The 21,757-nt window shown below is 44.0% G+C and overlaps 1 protein-coding gene across 1 annotated transcript in view; it reads right to left on the reverse strand.

Annotated features, from left to right (window-relative positions):
- Window positions 1-2,484: 2,484 nt before the first annotated feature.
- Window positions 2,485-21,757, reverse strand: part of LOC133933426 (prospero homeobox protein 1-like) — a 31,478-nt gene continuing 12,205 nt past the window's right edge. Inside the window, exons 6-7 of the mRNA XM_062380536.1 lie at window positions 15,309-15,503; window positions 2,485-3,628 (exon numbers count right to left, since the gene is read on the reverse strand). Coding sequence (XP_062236520.1) covers window positions 3,443-3,628; window positions 15,309-15,503 — 381 coding nt within the window. The 3' untranslated portion in view covers window positions 2,485-3,442. The remainder of the gene's footprint in view (window positions 3,629-15,308; window positions 15,504-21,757) is intronic.

Here is a 21,757-nt window from a genome sequence, read left to right on the forward strand (position 1 = left end):
AGTAAATTATATACCTAGTAATAACACAATTCAAATAAAACATCCTAGTATTTTGATTACTGTCCATACCTTTAAGGCCTCCCATGTCTTTATTTTATGCTTTTATTTTGTAAGGTGTTTAACTCCTTGCATCACTTTTTTCCCCTTAATCCCATCTGACTTCTCCAGAGTGGAAAATGATCTTCATAGCAACGGGATAATTACAGGAGGTGTTGCTTTACAGGGTTATAAACAGCTTTATTATGCAATTACCGCCTTTTTTTAATTATCTCTTGCAATATTTGCATTATTACATGAAAGCGCTGCCACACATCATCACGCAATTTTATTTAGAGCACCGCTGAATTTCTCGCCATTGTTTTTACACACCTTGTTATAAAGAGCGAGAGAAGGGGGGGAAGAGAAAAAAAGAGGAACATTGAGTGCTGGCAATTTGTCCCATGCTGGTGATGGTGGTTGGCATTGTGTGATGCCAGTTAGTGTTTGGCGCCAACACAGAGAGGGCACGGCGAGTGTTTGTGTGTGTTAGGGAGGTAAGTGGTGTGAGAGGAGGGTGGATGGAATAAAAGCTACGAGGAGGGAAGTGAAGAGGAGGCAGGAGAGGTAAAAAAATTAAAAAAAAAGGGGAGTGATATCAGTGATGGAGGGCTGAGAGGGAACAGAGTTGGGATAGAGGAGTGAGAAGGATGTTAGGGCAGCAAGGGCAGACGGGCCTCGTCCCTGTGCCTTTGTGTGTGCGTGCGTGTGTGTGAGTGCAAGTCTGTACCTATGTCTTTTTGTGTGTGTCTGTGAGTGTGTGTGTGTCTGTCCCTGTGTCTTTGTACTGGCTAATCTAGACGTCAGCAGCTTTTTGAGGCTTTTGTGCTGACAATAATCACACAGCGCTCCTCTTTTCAATTCATCAGCAACAACAACAAGGGATCACATGTCCCCTCTACAGAATCCAGAAAGCGAGAGAGAGAGACAGAGAGGGAGAGAAAGGAGGGAGGGAGGGAGGGAGAGTGACGGAGGGAGGGAGGCCACGGACGGAGATAAAGTGGCCATCATGTTGCCTAGTTACTGCCTGGGTTGATGGTGATTTGGTGTTTGTGGGCAGGCGCATGCAAACGGGTCAACGCCCTCTGCACCTCCGCTGAGTGCAAACACAAAGTACAGTCACTCCCCCCCCCGAAAAAACAAAAAAACATCCCCTCCGACTTTTTTTTTTCCAAAGAATAATTTATTTCATGTTGCAGTGTGATGGATAAACAATGAGCAAACCACTGGTCAAATCTGTAGCAAGAATTAATCATCATCATCCCTCCATCATCTTCTTCATCATCATAATAACATTAATAGGAATAATTATTTCAATTATAAATAATAAAAGTATCAGGGTGACCAGAGTAATTATTACATCTATACAAGCTACAAATATCAGCATTTTGTTGTATGTCATTTTTTTCTTCTTTTTTTTCTGCTGTTAAAACCTTTAAACACTTCACACACGACCCGCCTGGCGCAGCTGCCCCTGTTGTTCTGCCAGAGCAGAGAGGAGTATCTGAAATAACAACCACGCTTCCATCCCGCGGTTTGTCGCTTTTGATGAGGGGGGGGGGGGTAAAATATCATAATGAGGGAAATTCCTTTTTTTATTTGAAACACACCTGATTGTAGCAAAGTCGGTCGTCACAGTTCAAACCTGTCTATGAAACTTGGTGGAAGAGTGCGGTACAGTTCAGGGAAGAAGATCTGGACCAAGGGGATCATCCAGGAATGTTTTCCATCATTTTTCCCAGGAAATAATTCATGAATCTTGATTTAAAAAATATGTAGAAAGCTGAAATCAATGAGATTGAAATTTGTTGCAACTTGATTGGGACTTTTGGGCATTGGGGGAAAGATGCTCTCGACCATATTCTCGTTTATCTTGTGATTTATGCTCTGTGATCTAAGAACCAGTTGAAACTGGGATGACCGTTGAAATTAAGCAATCTGACTGGCATGAATCCACATTTCTTTCAAAATAAAGGCAAACAATGGCACCAAAATTAGTACAGCACCAAACATGGCCTGAGTACCCCATCCTGCATTTATCCATTATCCAACAACAGAAGTAAACCTTATCATTTAGATATTTGTGTCTACGTTGCAACACAGAAATACCCCCCCCAAAAAAAGTAAACACTGACGTATATTTTCCAAGCCCTCATCAGGCATTTCCTATTTTCTATGTGGTAAGTGACTAATGAGGATTTAAAATGAGCGAGTCAATTCACTCGAGTGACGACAGTGTGTGGGAGCTGAGGTTTGTGTTTCTATATAAAAAAAAAAAAAAAAAAAAGAAAAGAAAAAGAAGGGTCACTTTTTAAGGTCAATTCTGCAGCTAGAATTGTGTAAATGCAGAAAAATCGAGAGTGAGATTAGGAGAACAGGTTGCTCTCTTTAATCTGGTTTATAAATAATCTCACTATTAACACTACCGTCTCAGATATTTTGTCTTGGTCTTCTAAAATCGTTAAAAAAAAATAAGATTGATGTTGTTTCAGTCATTTCATTCTTACTGAAAATGTTTGCCATTGATCCTCTGGGTACCTGAATGCAACATGAGCCAAAAGGGGCAGCCGGGGGGGGCACAGTCAAGACGAACACCCAGGAAGTCTCAGTACAGTAAGAAGAGGAAGAAGTAAAAAGAGGAGGGGGAATTAAGGGAAATAAACAACAACTAAGTTAGTTTTTGGGGATTTGGAATTGCTACTGTGCTTTCCTCTGTGTGTGTGTGTATGTGAAGGTGTGTGTGCGTTTGTGTGCATCTTTGTAAGTGACTGAGGAGGTGTAAGCTTATACAAAGGAGAAAAAAAATACAGAAACATCACTTTTGTTTTTCCAAAATGTCCATGTAACTTAAAAACATCCACAATAAAAAGATTTTTATATATATATATATTATCATCTTCATTTTTAGTTCGCTCCCAGTCCCAGGTCTTGGGGCTGAGGACCTCCTCTTCAGCGGTGAGGCCGGACGAAGAGCGAGCTTGGACGCGGTGGAGGAGAAAGAGGGGATGGGGTGTTTCAGGCCGGGAGGGGCTGTTCTGTAAGTGCAAGGATATTCAACTCTCACCGTTTTGCTTTTGAGTCATAAAAGTCTCTGCAGGATTCGTTAATCTGAGGAGTCTCGGCCCTCTGCCTTCGGTGAAGAGGGATTTTTTTATTTTCTTTATAAAACATCTGGAGGGCGGGGTTTGTCTTTTAAAAGATGGGCTGACCGAAAAACAACCACCAGCAAACGTTCCCCCGGCACCTCCGAGAAGAATAACTTCAAGTCTCTGCATCGTCAGTCTCCTTCAAACGTATCTCACTGAAGACCTCATCCCGACCCAGGCCTCTAGAAACATGTTCTCACAGTCTTCTCACGGTCCGTGCAGGTTTGTCCTACTCGCCGCGTTTCCTCCTCACGACCTCCTCAGTCGTGGAGGAGTTCCTGTAGACAGTTGGGGGATTTGAAGACGTCCGGGACCTCGCCATCCAGTTTGCAGATCACCTTGTAGATGGCCTTCTTCCAGGAGGGGTCGGCGTCCTTGCCCGCCACGATGGCGTTGAAGAACTCCCGGAGAGTCACCTGAGACACCTCCAGAAATCGCTCGGGGACCTGAGGGTGAAAGAAAAAGGAAATCATGGGTGATGTGACAGAAATCCATAAAAGACATGAAACAAAAGAGCGAGTAAAGGAGGAAACGTATTTATTTAATGACGATGAGATATTTTTCCTATATTCAAATATAAAATAAAGTTTGCTTTCCGTTAAGTTATTGTGTGACTGAACGGGATCACAGATCTGGGTTCAGCGTGTGTGTGTTTGTGTGTGGGTTTCAGGTGTGCACGTATTTCTATTCCTGTAGCAAGTTCTTCTTTAGTGGTGAACTTCCTCTAATCGTACTTCCCCTTTCTTAACAGACCCTGGTGAATGTGTGTGTGTGTGTGGTCTGTGCACACACACACACACTGACACACTCAGTCCTTGACAATGGCAGGTGAACAGTAGTCTGGGATCTTTTACTGTGTGTGCGGGTGTGTGCGTATTTGTGTGTCTGTGTGTGGAGGGGGCGGAGTTTAAACAGGATTGCAGGGTTCCAATTGTCCTTTACCCGTGCAGGCATAAATATACTGTCATCACAAGGCTGTGTGTGTGTGTGTGTGTGTGTGTGTGTGTGTGTGTGTGTGTGTGTGTGTGTGTGTGTGTGTGTGTGTGTGTGTGTGTGTGTGTGTGTGTGTGTGTGTGTGTGTGTGTGTGTGTGTGTGTGTGTGTGTGTGTGTTTTTAATGCTGTGTTTGTGCTCATAGCCGTGTTTGACAGCAAAACACAGACACACACATTGTTCATTCTTTTTTCTGCCCTTTCTCCCGGGGGCAAGATCATACAAAGACACTAAACAACCTGACGAGGACCCCCCCCCCCTCCTACTTCTTTGTCGCTGTTTCTTCATGCAGACACACAAACACACCCACACATAAGGCAGACCCCTCCAGATGAGCACACGCTCCCGAAACACCCCAACAAACTAACACTCGCACGTAGAGGACAGCACAGTGCTGTCTGGGTGTAACCCCGTCACGCGTGGCAGGACGCGCCAAGGTTAGCCGCCACCAGAACGGATGAATCACCCTCCACACACACACACACACACACACACACACACACACTCGTAGTCAAACACACACACACACCCACCCTAAATGTTTCCCCGGACTCTCGTATACTCCGTCTCCCCTCACCTACCGTCTCTCTCTCTCATTTTAGCTGGCCCCTTGAGACCACAGTTATTTCAATGAGGCCCTCTGTCACTGTCTTTGGTATAGACACTACTGTGCAGGCACACACACACACACACACAGACACACAAACGTTCACAAATCCAAGTTTAACCTTTCCAGGTGAGAACTTGTGTTCATGCCAACAGGGTAGACTCCTCACTCTTTGTACTTTGTCACAACTTAACTATTTGTATTGGATCCTCTGAACCGTTTTATTTTGAGGTGAAACCAAATAGGAAGTTGCGATGATGCCTCACTGCTCAGGATGTGTGTGTGTGTGTGTGTGTTTGTTTATGTGTGCGTGTGTGTGTCTGCACATTTACAACTAGTCATGAATCAAAGTTAAAGCTGGAAGTCACCCGTAAACACTTTCATTATCATTTTTGACTCTTTCATTTCCTCCTTTCGAATGACCTGGAAGTTTAAAACCAGTCAAATCAAATTTTAGTTTCTGTCTTTTCCTCACTTTATGAAAACAGTTATATCATTAGAGACATGAATGAAATCGGCAGTTCCGGAAATAGGAGCACGCCTGCGCCCCTTATGCAGCTTTGAAAGGTCTAAAAGTGTTTGTTTTACGTCTGCAAGAAAATAAAAGGAAGCCCCAAAGTCAAGCTGCTGTTTTTTAATAGCCGCTGTGAAAGTGTCCACGGGGAAAAATAAAAGTTGAAACCCGAGCTTGATCTTGAAGATGAATGTGCCTTTGAGGCGTCCTCTCCCTCTTGGATTGCATCACCCCCCCACCCCCCCCCCCACCCATCTCTTAGTTGTTCAAATTTGCTCTCATCTTTAGAAAAAAACAGATCTACAGTTTAATGACATCCCAGGACAATTTTTTGTCGGTCTAATATTTCAAGATATTAGACCGTGTAGCTTCAGTTTTTTTTCCCACATTCAAGGCTGGAGCTGTAAAAGTCAAAGTGCTGTCTTTTCATTTGTCCATTGTTTGTGTAGATATCTCAAATCACAACGTGACCTTGACCTAGAAAGGTCCCCGGCCTTCTACGGGTCAAGGTCTAGGGAGGTCTTTGTGTTGGAGTGCTGCGTCCGCCTTGTTCCGCACGTTGACTGATGTGTTTTTGTTTTTTTTTAAATGTTTCAGGACGTCGAGAGGACTCAAAGTGCTGAAACGAGACGACGGCGGCGGGGGGGCGGGGGGAGGAGACTGCTGATTCACATAGAGAGAGGTAGGGAAACACGAGCAGAAAGGATGAAATGATGCCGGGAGGATATTGTGTGTCCGGTTTGGGTATCAGTTCGACTGGACAACACACGCACACACTCGCGCACACAAGAAGACACACACTTGGGTCCAGATGCCCAGATTTGTCTGGCTGTCGTAAATCAGTCCAATAAAGAGATCTAAATTAGGCCATCATCAATACAGATGGGCCTGTTTCCCTTGTGTGTGTGTTTGTGTGTGTGTTTGTGTGTGTGTGTGTGTGTGTGTGTGTGTGTGTGTGTGTGTGTGTGTGTGTGTGTGTGTGTGTGTGTGTGTGTGTGTGTGTGTGTGTGTGTGTGTGTGTGTGTGTGTGTGTGTGTGTGTGTGTGTGTGTGTGCGCGCACGATTTACTCCTGGCTTGGATCTTGATATGATGTCTTGTTGCCAGGAGAGAGGGAGCGAGTGAGGAATGGGGGAAAATTGAGAAAGAGAAAGAAAGATAAAGAGGAAGAAAGACACTTGGTTCCCAGTAAACAGAATTCGCATGGTTGCTCTGGTTTGGTGGGTAAATATTGGATGAAGGGAGGCTCAATTACTCTCTTCACGAACATGCGCACACCAAACACACACACAGACACACACACTCAAGCACACGCACGCAGAAGGACAAGAGCCTTTAAATCTCTAAATTGCTGCCCAACAAAGACGCCCACTGGGACAGCCCCCCCCCCCCCCTTTTTCCCTTATCTCCTTCCTCTCTCTCTCTCACTCGTCTTCCTCCTCCTCCTCCTTGCTGGCTCCCCTGCCCCTCATCTCCTTTTAGAAATGTATTCTTTATCTCATGACACAGCTCACTTAACCATTTATCTGTCATCACACCTTTAAACCCGTGGTATATTTTGAGACGTTTGAAGGGAGCGGTGTTGACGGGAAACAGCCGCTGCCTTCAAGACGACGGGTCACCTGCATGAGGGCTACTTTAGCCTCTTACCGCTCGTCCTCAGTCACTTTCCACTGCTGCGCACGTTACTGTCAATTGCATTTTTCTGTTTACCTGTTTTTTCCTTTGGCTTCATCTGTATCTCTGGCTGCATTTAAATTACCTTTTTTTAAATGCTTTACTATGGGTTTAAGGTTACAGTCATTTTCAGCTGTTTTAGAAACTTTGTATTTTCAACCTGCCAGACGAAAAAATAAAAAACCAACCTGGACGAATATACTCCTCTGGTAACAACAACAGTAGAGGCTTGTTTGCAATAAACACAGGGCAAATGACATTGTTAGCTTGAGCAGTAAAAACACAAACCAGCTTCCACCTGCAGAGACTCAAACCTGTAGTGCAACATTTAGCAACGGTGAAGTCATTTTCTTTCTTTCTTTCTTTTTTTACAGAGTTGCAGGCCACGAGCACAAGCGGGTCTTGTACTTAAAACAAATATTTTTTAGAATAAAGTAGGTTACTTCATTTGGATACACTACAAAAAATGAGATTTGCCTTTTCTTTCATCGAGAGAGACTTCAAAAATGATGTGTAATCACAGAGCTCCCAAACCTGACCCGACAAAGGTGCCCACACTTTTCGGATTTGTCAATACGGTTTGGCCTCATGCTAATCATAGCTGCTAACAAGATATTATTGTGTCTCTCTGTTGCTTTTCTGTTTGCACAGTAGCAACTGTCGGCCATTGAGCTTTGGGGCTTTTTTGGAGAGTGAAGCGTATTTCTTTTGAAAGACTTTTGATTTATTTTTGATTAACCTTGTGTTGGACTGGTGGTTGGATTTCAAAGATACCTCCAAGGAATCAATGAAAATAGTCTAATTGAAAGATCATTTGTTCCATAATTTAATACAATAATGAATTAAGGTTTAATAACTTAGTTAATGACTGCCTTTCCTTTCACTTCTTTTCCTTTTCCACACTCAAACCCTTTTCTTAACTTCTGTCAATCCATCCATCCTCTGCAGCTCTCATCAGCTCATCGCCCTCTTCTCTCTCAGTCTCTCTGTCCATGCTGTTCCTCTACACGGTGTCACCAGGAGACCGATGCAGACGTCTGCTCTGGCTGCGTGTTTGCATGACCTCAGCTGACTCGGCTCTCTCGCTCCTTTACCTTTCCATCCTCTCTCGCTGACATGCGCAAAAGAAAAACACACACTAACACACACACACACACTGGGTTCTTAAGAAACGACTGCACAAACACCATATGCTTGATTCTCAAGGTGTACAAACAGAAATAAACTGTGTTTTTCCTTTTTCTTACTAATCCCTCGACACAAGAGACAATGACACTGTAGGACCCCCCCCACACACACACACGCACACACACAAACACACACGCACACACACAAACCCTCCATTTTGTTGCCAATCATTCTCTCTGTGGCCTTGAGGTACACAGTACTGTTGGTCAGTGGAGTATTCTTTTCGACCACTAACACAATACTGGAGCTCTCTCATCTGCTGCTCCTTCTGTGAACTGAGCAATGCTGTGTGCGTGCGTGAGTGCGTGCGTGCGTACGTGCGTGCGTGTGTGTGTGTGTGTGTCTTCATGTGTGCTTGTGTGTGTGTGAGACTGAGTGGATGTATCATGTTTGTGCCAACACACGAGCATCTGCTTCCTTTTTCCTCCTCTTCTCGCTCACTCTCTCTCTCTTTTTCCCGCTATCAGGTCTGGCTTTAGTCACACACACCCTGGCAGGAAAATACATGCACGCACACACACACACACACACACACACTGTGGAGTGCCCTTTCACTCATCCTCTTCCCTGTGTTTTCCTTTCATCGCGTCTCCTTCAGCAAATACAAATAACGCAACTTCACACAAATTAGATTATTTGTTTTTTAAGATTTCTGTATCTCAAATATAGATTGAACTGCGGCCTTAACAAGTAAGATAAATAAATTGCATGGGGGTAGTGCATGTATCAGGAGAGAATGCTCTCTCTCACAATGGGAAGAAACATTCAGAAATGTAGGGAAACACTTATGGTTCATGAGACACATGATGTTAGCTTTCTCCTGTCTGTATCTCTATATGCTTTTTCTTCCAATTTTGATCTCATCTATCTGAGGAGAGAAGACTGATCAAGCTTTTGCTTTCTTTGCTTCATCTAACTTCAGGAATGATTTCAGTCGAAGGACACTGTGTAATTTCAAAGCATTCTGGTTTAGACCTCTAAGACGTTTTGTCCTTTTTTTACCACCAAAAGTCAGGTTTAACTTTTATTGCGGACGACCCTGCATTTGTTTTTTAAGAGGCTCCATGAAATGAAAGGGCAGGGCTTCTTTTATCCAAAAGTCTGTCTGGGTGCCGTGGACGTGGCCTTTTATAGATTTTATTTATTGGGGTTTGAATGAATACAATTCTTGTATCGTCGTCCAGAGTCTTGAAAGATTAGAACGCAAATAGCCTTCCCAGATTATTGCCTGGGACATTCCCTCAGGGGCTTAAGAAGACACTTGGACTTGTCTCAGTCAGTCTAAAAACAGCTCCTGTTGTTGGGTTTGATCCGTTCTTCAAGGTTCCTTGACCAGCTGTTTATTTAAGGAAGATGAGGCAATGCTCTGTTTAAATTTAAGTCTGTTCCGTTCCCCTGTGTTCCCTCACACAGTGCACGCGCATAAATAGCACGACCGGCAACCTGCGGCTCTGATGCTCTCTGACACAGTCACCTACATATGCACCGTGCAGATAGCTGCTGATCCTGAGCGTAGCAGGACATGGAAAGCGCTGTAAAGATCACACTTGCAAGGACATAACGTTTAAAAAAATCGGTGTGAAGTTGAAGGTATAAGTGGAGACTGGAGGTTCCTCCAGGACATCAGCAATATGTTTCCTTTCTCTGCTGCTCTTCTGTCAATCAGCCGCTGATCTCACTGTCACCAGGACAATGGCACTAAAGTTTCTCTTTGTTCACACTGCATGTGACTGAGAGGAAGGGTCTGCGTCCTGAGATTGTGTCTGTGTGTGTGTGTGTGTGTGTGTGTGTCTGCTCTCACTATCTCCATGTGTGTGTGTATCTTGGTTTTGTGTACAACTGCTTCAAGTGTCTTCGTATCTCTGCATGCTGCCACTTTATGTGTGTCCATTCATACACGTGCTGTTCTTCCTTGGATCGGTGTGTGTGTGTGTGTGTGTGTGTGTGTGTGTCATCCATAGAGGACAATAGCCTGGGTCATCTGACTGAGAGGCTGCAGACCACTAGTATCACATGACAGAGGCTGAAGGCCACGTCTTTGTTACCAGGCCTATTGTTGAAGCTAAGGAGACAGCTGGGGCAGGGGAAGGGAATCACTGCATGCACAACACACACACACACACACACACACACACACACACACACACACACACAAAGACACACACACATACAGGAAGACCATACACAGGGAAACGCGCGCACATATACACCCTACCCCCCCTCGTGACTCCAATCAGGCTCAGTGACAAAGATGATTCCTTCTTCTCAACTGGTATACCACACACACACACACACACACACACACATTGCGGATAGCTATAATTATAGTGACAGAAACTGGCAGGTGGCATTATCTGTACCATACCACTTTCTGTCTTCCAGCAGCAGACACAAAGTGACAGTGAAGAAGACTTGGTCACTCGTACTCGGTGACATTGAGCGACAACAGTATTTTTGCAACGTAACAAGGACGCTGCTATGTTTAGACATTATACTCGCATTTTTACCTAGAGTCTCTACTTCTAAGGTTATAGGGACAGATGGACATCTGTCCAATATTTAAAACGATAGCGATAAAGCACCAAATGTCGCTGGAGAGGGTTGTAACAGAGGAGCTATGCAGCGAGGTGGGGCATTCCTTTTAGCAACAACAATTTGCCTTTTATCAAATTGTAGTGAAGCTTAGTGCTGGTCTGTGGACTTTTGTGCGACATGCATCAAAGACAATTAAATGTAACCTTCATCTTTTTCTTAAACCGACATGACATCACATGAGTCCCAGGGTGTAAGATGTCATGCGAGAGAGAGGGAGGAGAGGAAAAGAAAGCAGGACAGGTGTAGTGTTTGAAATTCTCTGCGTCTCTAAAGGCCGGTCTGCTACTTGAGGTGTGTGTCTGTGTGTGTGAGCGCACATGCCCTCTGGGTAGGTTACATACAGAAGACGAGAGGTTAGGACGTCAGGAAGCAGGAGAAGATGTTCGGAAGAAGAACGATAGATTCAAGGCCGCTGGATGGAGACACACTTTAATATGCATGCGTGCGCTGATTCATTGAAACATCGCTGGCCACCACACAAAAAGAAACAATAAACCCAATATTCAGCACCAAGGCATTCAGGCTGCAGAGAGTTTTCTATGAGAAGAGAGAACAGATAGAAAGCCCACTCGGAGAATCGATTCCTGAGAGTCGAGCGGGGCCCCTGAGCTCAGCGGTCTCGTATGAAGAGGAAGTGGAAAAGATGAGTGAATAGATGAATAAGGAGAGCGAAAGGTCGACAAAGACTCACAAACGGCAGAGAAAGACATGAGAACTTTAGCCTTTCATGAAGTGCAGAGCTTATGAAACCAGATAGCCCTGAAATGTGAGTGTGTGACCACTCTGTGGCCTCCAGGTGTGTGTGTGTGTGTGGTTCAAAGTCAAAGGGCAGATTTTGGTCGCAACCACACCCACCCTTCAAGAGAGGATATCTCTGCTCTTTGAGATGAACACAAATGAGGATCTGTGTGTGCGCATGTATGTGTATTTGTGAATGTGTGGGTGTGTGTGTGGCGCAGCTGTGCCATCGTTTGGTGCTGACAGAGCCAGTGAGGATCCTTGAACTGGAAAGATGAGAACGTCCCTTAGAAGGCTTCATAAAAATGTCTCATTGTCCGCTCTCAACCAACACACACACACACACACACACACACACACACACACACACACACACACACACACACACACACACACACACACACACACACACAAACACAAACACACACACACACCTAGATATTACAGCTTCAACCCTTTCACCACTATTCGCGTTTAGACATTGTGTGTGTCTGGTGGACACCAAAGTGCACAGTTAGTGCACTTTGGTGTCCACCAGACACACTTCCAATATTTCACGTATTGCAAAACGTTAACAGACACACTTTAGCTGGTGTTGAGTGGCATCGCCCAGGGTGGCTGGCAAACTTTACCAATGACTCGTCAATCTGTTTTCAATATAAAAGAATAAAAAAAAGAGGAAATGTTTCTCTTCCTCTTGGCAGAAGGTAGAAGCTGACACCTTTCCCTCAGTGTCCTGGCAAAGAAAATCTGTCTTTTTTTTCTGTTTCTATTTTTCTTTTTTGAAGATGAGACTATTCCCTGTCTCCTGTCCCCTTTCTGAGCCTCCTTCCTTTCTTTGCCTTCCTCATTAGTCGGTGGGCAGAGCTGCAATTAGGGCAAAATTGTTTCAGGGAGCAGGGGGGGGGGGGAGTAAATGGGAGACAGTAAGGATGGAGTGAGCAAGTGAGAGGGAGACAGAGGTAAACAAGAAAGAAGAGTTGAAAGAATGTGGCTGAAGAGGAGGGGAGGAGGAGGAGGTAATTAATGAAGCTGCTATAATTACTGAGGCCTGTTTATGCCAACTTAGGGAGACAGCACACACACACACACATACACAGACACACAGACACGCACACACAAACTCAACAAATTACACTCACCTTTCCGCTGCAATAATCTACAATTACTGTTTAAAAATGCTGGACATGTGCGTTAACTAATGATACAAGCTTTTAATAACCCGTCAAACCTAAGAAGACTTTCTTATTTCTAGGATTGACTGTAGGAAAACATAAAAAAAATGCTAATTATTTAACCTTCAAGGCCAACTTTGAGCACATAATTAGACAGGGAGACGGTTTGAATTTTGGAAGCTAAGGTGGGTGATGGAACAATAGTGCAGAAAAGGGGGAGAGGAAATCTTGGATTAGATGTGGATATGAAGGGAGCCTGGGAAAGAACGAGACAAAGGTTGGAGAGCAGTGGAAAAGTGGGCGAGACGCTGGGAAAAGAGGGGAAGGACTGGGACAGCAATTGGACGATAGTGGAGGAGGCGCGAGGACAAAAGGCGCAGGAGGGACAAAAAAAAGGAGAGGGTGAGGAAAGGAGGTGACGGAGAGAACATATCGACAGAGGACAGATTCAGGAGGAAGGAGAGGGAGCAAGGAAAGGGAGGCAAAAGAGGAGGAGGAAGTAGGGGAGGGGAGGGGTGAGTGTGATGGGGACAAACCAAGGTGGAACTCTGATGATGCTAAATTTGGCAAAAGGAGAAGGTGTGTGTGTGTGTGTGTGTGTGTGTGTGTGTGTGTGTGTGTGTGTGTGTGTGTGTGTGTGTGTGTGTGTGTGTGTGTGTGTGTGTGTGTGTCGGGAGACTTGCTGAATCGGCCCTGGTTCCAGTTTCACGCCTCGGAGTTTGACAGAGAGAGAGGGAGAGAGAGAGAGAAAGTGTCCCTAGCCAGTAATGTTCCCTCAGGGCAGACGGACGGACGCGAGGTTGGAGGGAGGGAAGGAGGGAGGTGAAGAGAGAGACGGGGGGACGAAAGGGGACAAAGTAACTCCTACCTCTTCAAACGCGTTAGTGCACAGAGGGCCCACGTGTTCTTTACTGACATCAGCATCTTCTACCGCTAACGATAAGACAAATCTTGAAGTTCAACGCCTGCCCATAAGACGTGATACTATTCGTCTTTCTTTCCTTCACGGTACATATCGCCCTCCAAAGTAGAGATTTTCAAAAACCATCCATCAGTTTGTAGAAGTAAAACAGAGAATTTGGGATGCGATGACATCACAGCTTGCTTCCCACACGCCCTCTGTTACTTTGCGTGATTAACATTAGCCAGAAACGACAACAACAATGGTGGCTATATACCAATTTCTCTGCATTATACGAGTTTTGCACCACCGCATCACATTACCGACATTTTCAGGCATCTGCCTCGCCCCGCTATTACATTAAAGCAGTCTTACCTCGTTACGAATTGTTGATCTAGACTTTATCGCCACCTACTGGCCTGGCAATCTTTGTTTAAGCGTTTCTAGTTATTTTTGTATTTTCGCCTGGACAGAGATATTTTGTAAAACGAAGATTCTTTTTTTTATGGAGGCGAAATATTCCTCAAAGTATCGACTCGGATTGATTGTCTTCCCTGGTTTGTGTCCAAGCAGATTGAATATCGCTATCGGCTCCAATCATGTGTCCGTCTGACTTCTTCAAAACAAACACTCTTTTTGTGCAAAATGCCAGCTCCACAAAAAAATTCTTACTGTTCTGAACCAGTTTAGAAAGCAGAAAATGTTCCAGGGAGTGGACTGTCACTGAATCAATTTTATTTTGAGGCAAAAGTAGGAAAAAGTAATATCAGGTCATTTTTTTTTATCATACCAATAATTTTCTCAGTTGTGCTGCTTTGCTTATGAAATAATTTAGGAAATAGAAACTTCTTGGGTGAGGACTCTATCAATTTATTATTAAGGTCTATTCAAAAAGTAAAAGACTGATTATTAATTATATCGAATAAAAAAAACAATTATTAGTCCTTCAAAGTTGAAATCGACCTGGAAAATTGTTGCCACTCATTTAGAGTTTTAATGATGTGTCTTTGAAAGGCAGAAATATGCAAAGCCACAACCGTGGTACTAAAGTTCCTAACCCCGACATGAACCCTAGCCTGCCATTCCTAAAAATAAGACCAGCCAAAATAAACACACACACTCATAAATTATTTGCATGTGTGTGTCTTTTTCTTGCACAGCCTCTTTACATACACACCTGTGAAAAGCTACCTGACCCTTGATATGCAAAGCATGCAAAGTATGTGCTATTCATTCTTCCAAAGGCCGACACTGTGCATGTGTGTCGTGTCTGCAAATCTTTAAACATTTAAGCTTCAGCATTTGCCTCCCTTAGCCAAAAGAGTGTGTGTGTGTGTGTCTGTGTGTGTGTGCTAATGGACATCTAAATGCTGCTGATGTTACGTTGGATGGTTTAAGGGCCCTCAGGTCCCCTTAGACCAATATTGGGAGGGGAAAAGCGAGGGAGGGGATGTGACTTCTGCAAATCGCTCTGACAAGGACACCCATGCCTCGAGCAGAGTCCTCTTTCGCCTCATCGAACACACACACACACACACACACGCAAACACACACACGCACGTTCTGCGACTTCCACACCTCAGCACAATCGCGAGGTGACTGTTGCGCTCCGAACAGCTGACTTAGTAGAGGACGTTCGTGTGAGTGTGCGTCAGCTGAGTTGACACACGTTTCCTTGAATGATTTCAGGAAAACACAGAGAAAACTGATCGTCTTTACGCACTCGGCTCCGGTTGCTTACCTCAAAGTCATTGGCCTTGTTGTAGTGCATGTTGAGTGCCCGGAACAGCTCGGCGTCGCGGCCCACCGTCATGTCCTCCGCGGCGGTCACGCCCTCGTTGATGGCCTGCCGGGCGAACTTCTCCATCTGGATGTAGTAGAACTCCCGGAAGTTGCTGAACCACTTGATCAGCTGGGAGGTGATGCAGCGGTTGAACTAGAACAGCGCACACAGATATAACGACACTTTAATACGCAGTATAGATTTTATTTAAATTCATTGTTATTTTCCCAGCATGCCAATCTACAGCCCAAACAGATGGAGCAGTGTTCTTGAGCTTTTTTCCAGACACCAAAGTTATTTTCTGTTAAACCATATATAACTTAAAGCGTTTTTACAGATTGTCATAATTTAGAAGCTTTATGAAAGATTTTAAACGTATCATAACAAGATTTAGATCTACTGCTTGGATACTTATTAACATGCTGGTTTGTGATACAAATGTACCTTGGCCTCTGAGGGCATTTGAAATGCAGTTAAAACTCTTCTCTCTAGGTCAGTTCAACGTTTTTAGTATCTTTAACACTGAGCTGCGGTCTCATCCACATACTGCTGAAAGGAAGTCTACAGTCACACAAGGATCTTCTGCTTATTGACTATTACTCTTTTTGAGGCAGCGTGGTCAATGTTAACATTTGTCAAATTGAACTCGAGCAATTCAAGCTTTCGAATAAGTAAGAGTTAAACTTTATAATATAATTCCATTTATGCACCTCATTAGTCACTAAAGCACCTTGGGAAAGGGCACAACTGTTTAAATATAATAGTCGTGAAACAGGTTATAGTCAAAACAAGTTACAACTAGATGAATGAAAGTAAAAATGAATTCATTAATATATAGCTAGAAAATGTATATATATTTAAATAAACCTTTAAAAAGGGTTTCATCATAGTTTTGTGTGTGTGTGTGTGTGTAACCCTAACCCCAACACTCATAAGAGAAAAAAATGTACAGCGACGGCCCAGTGAAAGTGTGTCTGTGTGTGTATGTCTGTGTTCAGTGAAGGGGAAAAACGGCTTTGACACGGAGATTAAGCTCGGTATTGTTACAAGACATTGTCTCACAGGAACAAGGGATGAGCGAGAGAGATGGGGAGAAAGAGAGGGGGAGACAGGGAGAGATAGAGATGAATGGAGCGAGGCAGCGTGGAAAAAGGAATGCAGAGAGAGAGAGAGACAAGAAGAGGATGACGGAAGGGAAAGAGATATTTTTTCAGGAGCGGTCAGAGGGGTGACATAATGGAGCATAATTTGGGATGTGTGTGTGTGTGTGCAGCAGAGGGAAAGAGGGTTGGTTTTAACAAAGCTCGGGGTGAAGAGGGGAAAGTGTGTTTGTGTGTGTAAGTCTGTGGTGATGGTGTGTGTGTGTGTGGGGGGGTGCTTTGACCCACAAAAAGAGTTGCACGAAAGGATTGTGATAACTCAGCAATTAAAACACAAACACACACAGCGACACGCACGCGTAAGGCGATGTCATCTGTCGATTTGCAAACGGCCACCCGACACGCAAACAACACACGTACACAAAGTAACGAAAAACTACAACGGCCCCTGTACATCCAATAAATAATATATACACTAATAAAATTCAGAAAAGGGGAAGGTGTGAGACGAGGCAGGAGCATTGTTTTACTATGTTTATTTCTATCGGCATGAACCTAGTTCACGGATGAATTCTCAGAAGCTTCGGTGGCCATCAGTGCACCATCGCTCACGTCCCTACCCAGTTTGCATTTGCATAGCGTGACCCCTGGCACCATTAGTGACCCTGACCTCTTTTCCTCGCCCCTTCACGCTGAGATTAGAGCTGATGCTAGGAGCTACATAGCATAAAGACACATTCATTTACCACTGGACAATTTTATTAAATTAGTTTAAAACTGTCTTTTCTGCCAACTTATACATACCAATGATCTGAGAGAATGGTCTAAAGATCATGGGTTAAGTGCAACTAGAGTGTGTTCAAATCCACTTTTACTAGTTTTGGTTGCAGGAGAAAATGTCGCTGCGTCAGGCGCACGGTTCACAAGGGTTTTACTCGGTGATCTTGGCTTTCTCTGGGGCGGATTGCTATTGTAATGGTGAATTTGACAAAGAGTAATATAGAGTGGTTCTCTGGAGAGGAAACAAATCTATGAGCAGATCATCCTCGTTTTGAGAGAAACACTCCCTTGGGCCCTCAGATGCATTTGCTATTCAGACTAAAGGGCGCTCAACGGCAAATGAGAGAAGAGGTTTTAATGGGAGTCTGTGGGGGAAATGTTGCAGTGCTATTCCTGACCACTGGGTCAAAGTCGCTGCACGCTTGACCTTGCCTCACTCGATGGTCTGCACAGACTTAACAGAACTGGGGAATACTCACAGCATGCACACACCCGACCAACCCCGCCACCTGCCCTGCCACCCGCCCGCTGTCCCATCCAGCTCATCACAATCAGCACAACCCCGAAAAAAAACACAAGAGAGGCGAGAGACAAAAGACAGACAGAGAATGGAGGTGGGTGGTGGTGGTGGTTGGGGGGGGGCAAAACGCTGAGTTAGAGGAATGCCATTTTCTGTTTACAGCGAAAAGGGGAAAAGAGAGAGTGTCAGAGAAAGTGTCGTGGTGGCCTAACTCGCCTCTCCTTCCCCTTGATGGCGGGTGTTGTCAACCCCTGCGCGCCCGGCCCCCAGGCCATGTTGGAAGGGCAAACGCACACATCCTTTAAGAATCTGCCCACCACTTTACCCAGATTCGTTGCAGCTCGGCACAATTTAGAGGACAGGGGCGAATGTGCACAATCAACACAAATCACTGGGCTCGAACACCGAAAGGTTTCCCGTGGATGTGGGACGAATAGCTGCTGTGGTAACTTTTATTTGAATTATGTTTTAGGGCATTTCTGCCACACTCGACAGTACACACTTCAGCAGAGTTGATTTTCTGCATGTGTGTGTGTACGTGTGTGTGTGTGTGTGTGTGTGTGACAGAAAGGGAAAGAGAAATTCATCAGGCAGTGTCAGGCCTGGTGTACAAAACCACTGATTTAGCATTAAGGTGTGTGTATTTGTTTGCGTGAGGGATAGACAAATATTTGGCTTGACATGAAAATAAAAAGTAATTGTAGGTTGTCATATATTGTCAGTTTGGCTGTGAAAGAATGTATGGAGAGCTGGAGGAGAAGGAGGGGAGTGCTTGAGTTTGGTTTGAGTCACCAATCACTGACGGAGCTTGTAAAATCTGTGGAAATTTACAGAACTAACTTTTGATCTCGGATGCCAAAAAGCCTCTCCACAACTTTGTCCTTCCATGCTCACAATAATGTGTAAAATTCATTAACGTTTAACTGTATTTCTTGTTAGGTTTGGAGTTAAAATGAAGGTAAATTGCAACCACCTAATCAAGATTACAAAAGAAAGAGAAGGGGCGCTTAATTTAAGATACTAAACAACTAAGAAAGACACGTTTTAATCAGTTTCCATTTGAAGGCAGACGTTTTAATGCTCCCCGTCTGTGATCCCACATCAGTGCACGCTGTGCCTCGGCAGCCTGCTCGACTCATGAAGGCGGCGGCATTCCTTCTTGATGGTTCTCATCTCCAGAAAACACTTAAAGGTGGTAATTACTCAAGTTCAGTTGCATACGCGTCGGCAGACGAGCTGCTGCTGCTGCTGCTTCCGATCCGGACGTTGCCAAATTGGCTGTGTAACTCTAATTGACAAGGCGGGCGAGAGGCGGGCAGGACGCTAATTGATTCCAGCTGAGACGGCGTCGTGGAGTCGTCCTCCCAGCCTCTCAAGGCGAGTCGTCAGGGGCTCTCGCAGACAACTGTGTCACTGTTATGAGTGTGCGTGTGTTAACGAGAGTGTACAGTAATTCTCAGATGGGAGTGAGTGTATGTATGTGTGTGTGTGTGTGTGAGCCAGCGAGGGTCTAATTAATCCGAACTCCTTCAGTCTTTACGCGGTCTTAATTACTCTCACTGACTCTCAAGACGAGACAGTGGTGACCTCAGCGTCTCATGCTAACATGTATGATTGTCTGGTCAGAAGGCAAGAGCTTTCACTGTGCAATTAGGATCTGGTGTGTGTGTGTGTGTGTGTGTGTGTGTGGGTGTGTTTGTGTGTGTGTGTGTGTGCGTGCTTGCTCATCTGTGCCTAAAACAGTTGTCAGCTCAACCCACTTCCCACACGGAGCGAGGCGGACATTGTGCGTAAGAGGCTCATCTTTAAGAACCAGTTTCCCAGAGACAAAGTCCATTCAAGTCCAATTAAGGGAAGCCATTCAGGGCCCTAATTCCCTTACAGTGAATCTGCCTGATCCTCCTAACACATGCTACTTATTGTTCCCTGGGAAGGAGGCGGGGGCGAATGGAGGGAGGAGCGGGGGAGGTGGAGTAAGAGAGTAGGGTGAGAGAGAGAGAGAGGGAGAGAAGAAGAAAAAGAGACATTGACCCGGATTTTGTAAATATGTTAATGATGAGGGTAATGAATGCAATGGGACAATGAAACAGGACACACACATACACAGACAGACAGCAACAGGGTGCTCGCTCGACACACACAATCACACACACCCCCAGAGCCTTGAAAAGAACAGCATTGTTCATCACAAATAGGATTATCCGTGATTCATTTTTTTATTAAGCAAAATAAATGTCTGGAAGGGTTCCTCCCACATATAAATATGATGGATTAACTGGGATTATGACTCAATTAAAACTAAATTGGACTGTACCCCAGTATTTGCATGAACATGAATAACAAGAAGCCATCAGTTTCTTTAAGGATAAAGCTCGATGCGAAACGCGAGACACATTGTGTTTTATGAAATTACAAAATCAAAACATAATTGCTCCCACTGACATACATCAAATGAGTTTTTCTCACGCATCTGGAAATATTCCAGAATAATGCTAAATGTACTGAAAAGTACTTCAGGAGGAACCAGTGGACTTGAAATGTAAACTGAGGACAGGAAAACTAACAGTTGTAGTTTGGGCTTTTAAAGGACTTAGTTTACTTCATTTTCTATCATCGGTCTCATACTTTGTAGTATTTTGCATTCACAGCCTGTCATTACCTCTCTATGACCACATGTACTCCTTTGTGATCAAACTTGATATAATTAACTGAAAAAATATGGAAATACAAGGAGAAACGAAACCGGAAAATATATAATTAACGACAAACATTTGTTGAACCCCCCCAAAGCAGAGATCCAGGACACAGACTCTTTGGTTTCTGGATGTGATTCAGAGAGAGGGCCCTGTAATAGGACACCACTTGTTTGTGAAGTCGACCTTTGTCAAATAAAAGAAAAAGGCAGCACTTGGTACAGACGCCTTTTTCTCGATTCAGATACACGCCAGACGGATTCACAGGAAGTTGTATTTAATTTTTGCTAATCCAAAGGGGCGCTTGCCATCCAATCAATACCTGATTTTATTTTTCTTCAGGCTGTGATGCTATCTTTCAAACCTCAGGCAATAAATTCCATTAGAAAAGCGGTTTCATTCATTCCTTTAAATCCCACTTCCCGTTTTCGCAGCAGCGCCGTCCATCTGCTGAGCGAAGTGTCGGACCAAAGCACCGCAAACATCTCCTAATCTAAATCCATGTTTGTGGAGATGAAGAGATTAATTGAATATCAGTATGGAAATAAAGCCACAGATTGGAGACTAGATTAATTTTAAAAGCCAATATCAATCTCCACAAGCCTATGTATTAACTCATTAGTCCTAATTTGTCCTTTTTTTCAAAATTAAAACCCGAAGCTGCAGCGTATTTGGCCACGTAAATATTAAGCATATTTACTCAGATAATAGGAACCATGATTTAGACTGGGAGTAAGCTGATTAAGGACAAATTATCAATGTCAGCACATAACAGTTTAAAACTGTTTTCCTTTTTCTTTCTCCCGTAACTCAAGGTTAATTAGGCTTTTCAAAATAAAGGACGTTTTGGGATACACAATCTTGTTAAATCTCATAATAGATCTCAGTGAATTCTGAATTAATTTCATTTGCAAACTCTTTTCTCCTTCGATTTTGAGAAGTGAAGATTGCACATCCGTGAAAACCCATCTATTGGTTTTATTCAGCACATTCATTGCCGTCAAAGTGATGTGACGAAGAGTCAAAATCCTTCAGGGATGAAGAGCACCTGAAATGTCACTTTACAAGCTTCTTCTTAGTCGTTGATGTGTAGAGTGCAGATAATGTGTGTTTAATGTGAGAAAAGTTTAGTTTAGCTTCTGTATAACAGTTGACATTTTTTATGCTAATCAGTGCCAGTTCATTGTTAATCTGGATTAAAAGGCTTCCCCGACAATGTGACTCAGGCGATGACGTTAAAAAAATAAGTTTAAAAGTTTTAAACAGTTTCGAGTTTGGATCATTTCCCACTTTCAGCGACCCGATAACATTATA

This window comes from Platichthys flesus, chromosome 22 (genome assembly GCF_949316205.1).
Source record: "Platichthys flesus chromosome 22, fPlaFle2.1, whole genome shotgun sequence".
Lineage (NCBI taxonomy): Eukaryota > Metazoa > Chordata > Actinopteri > Pleuronectiformes > Pleuronectidae > Platichthys > Platichthys flesus.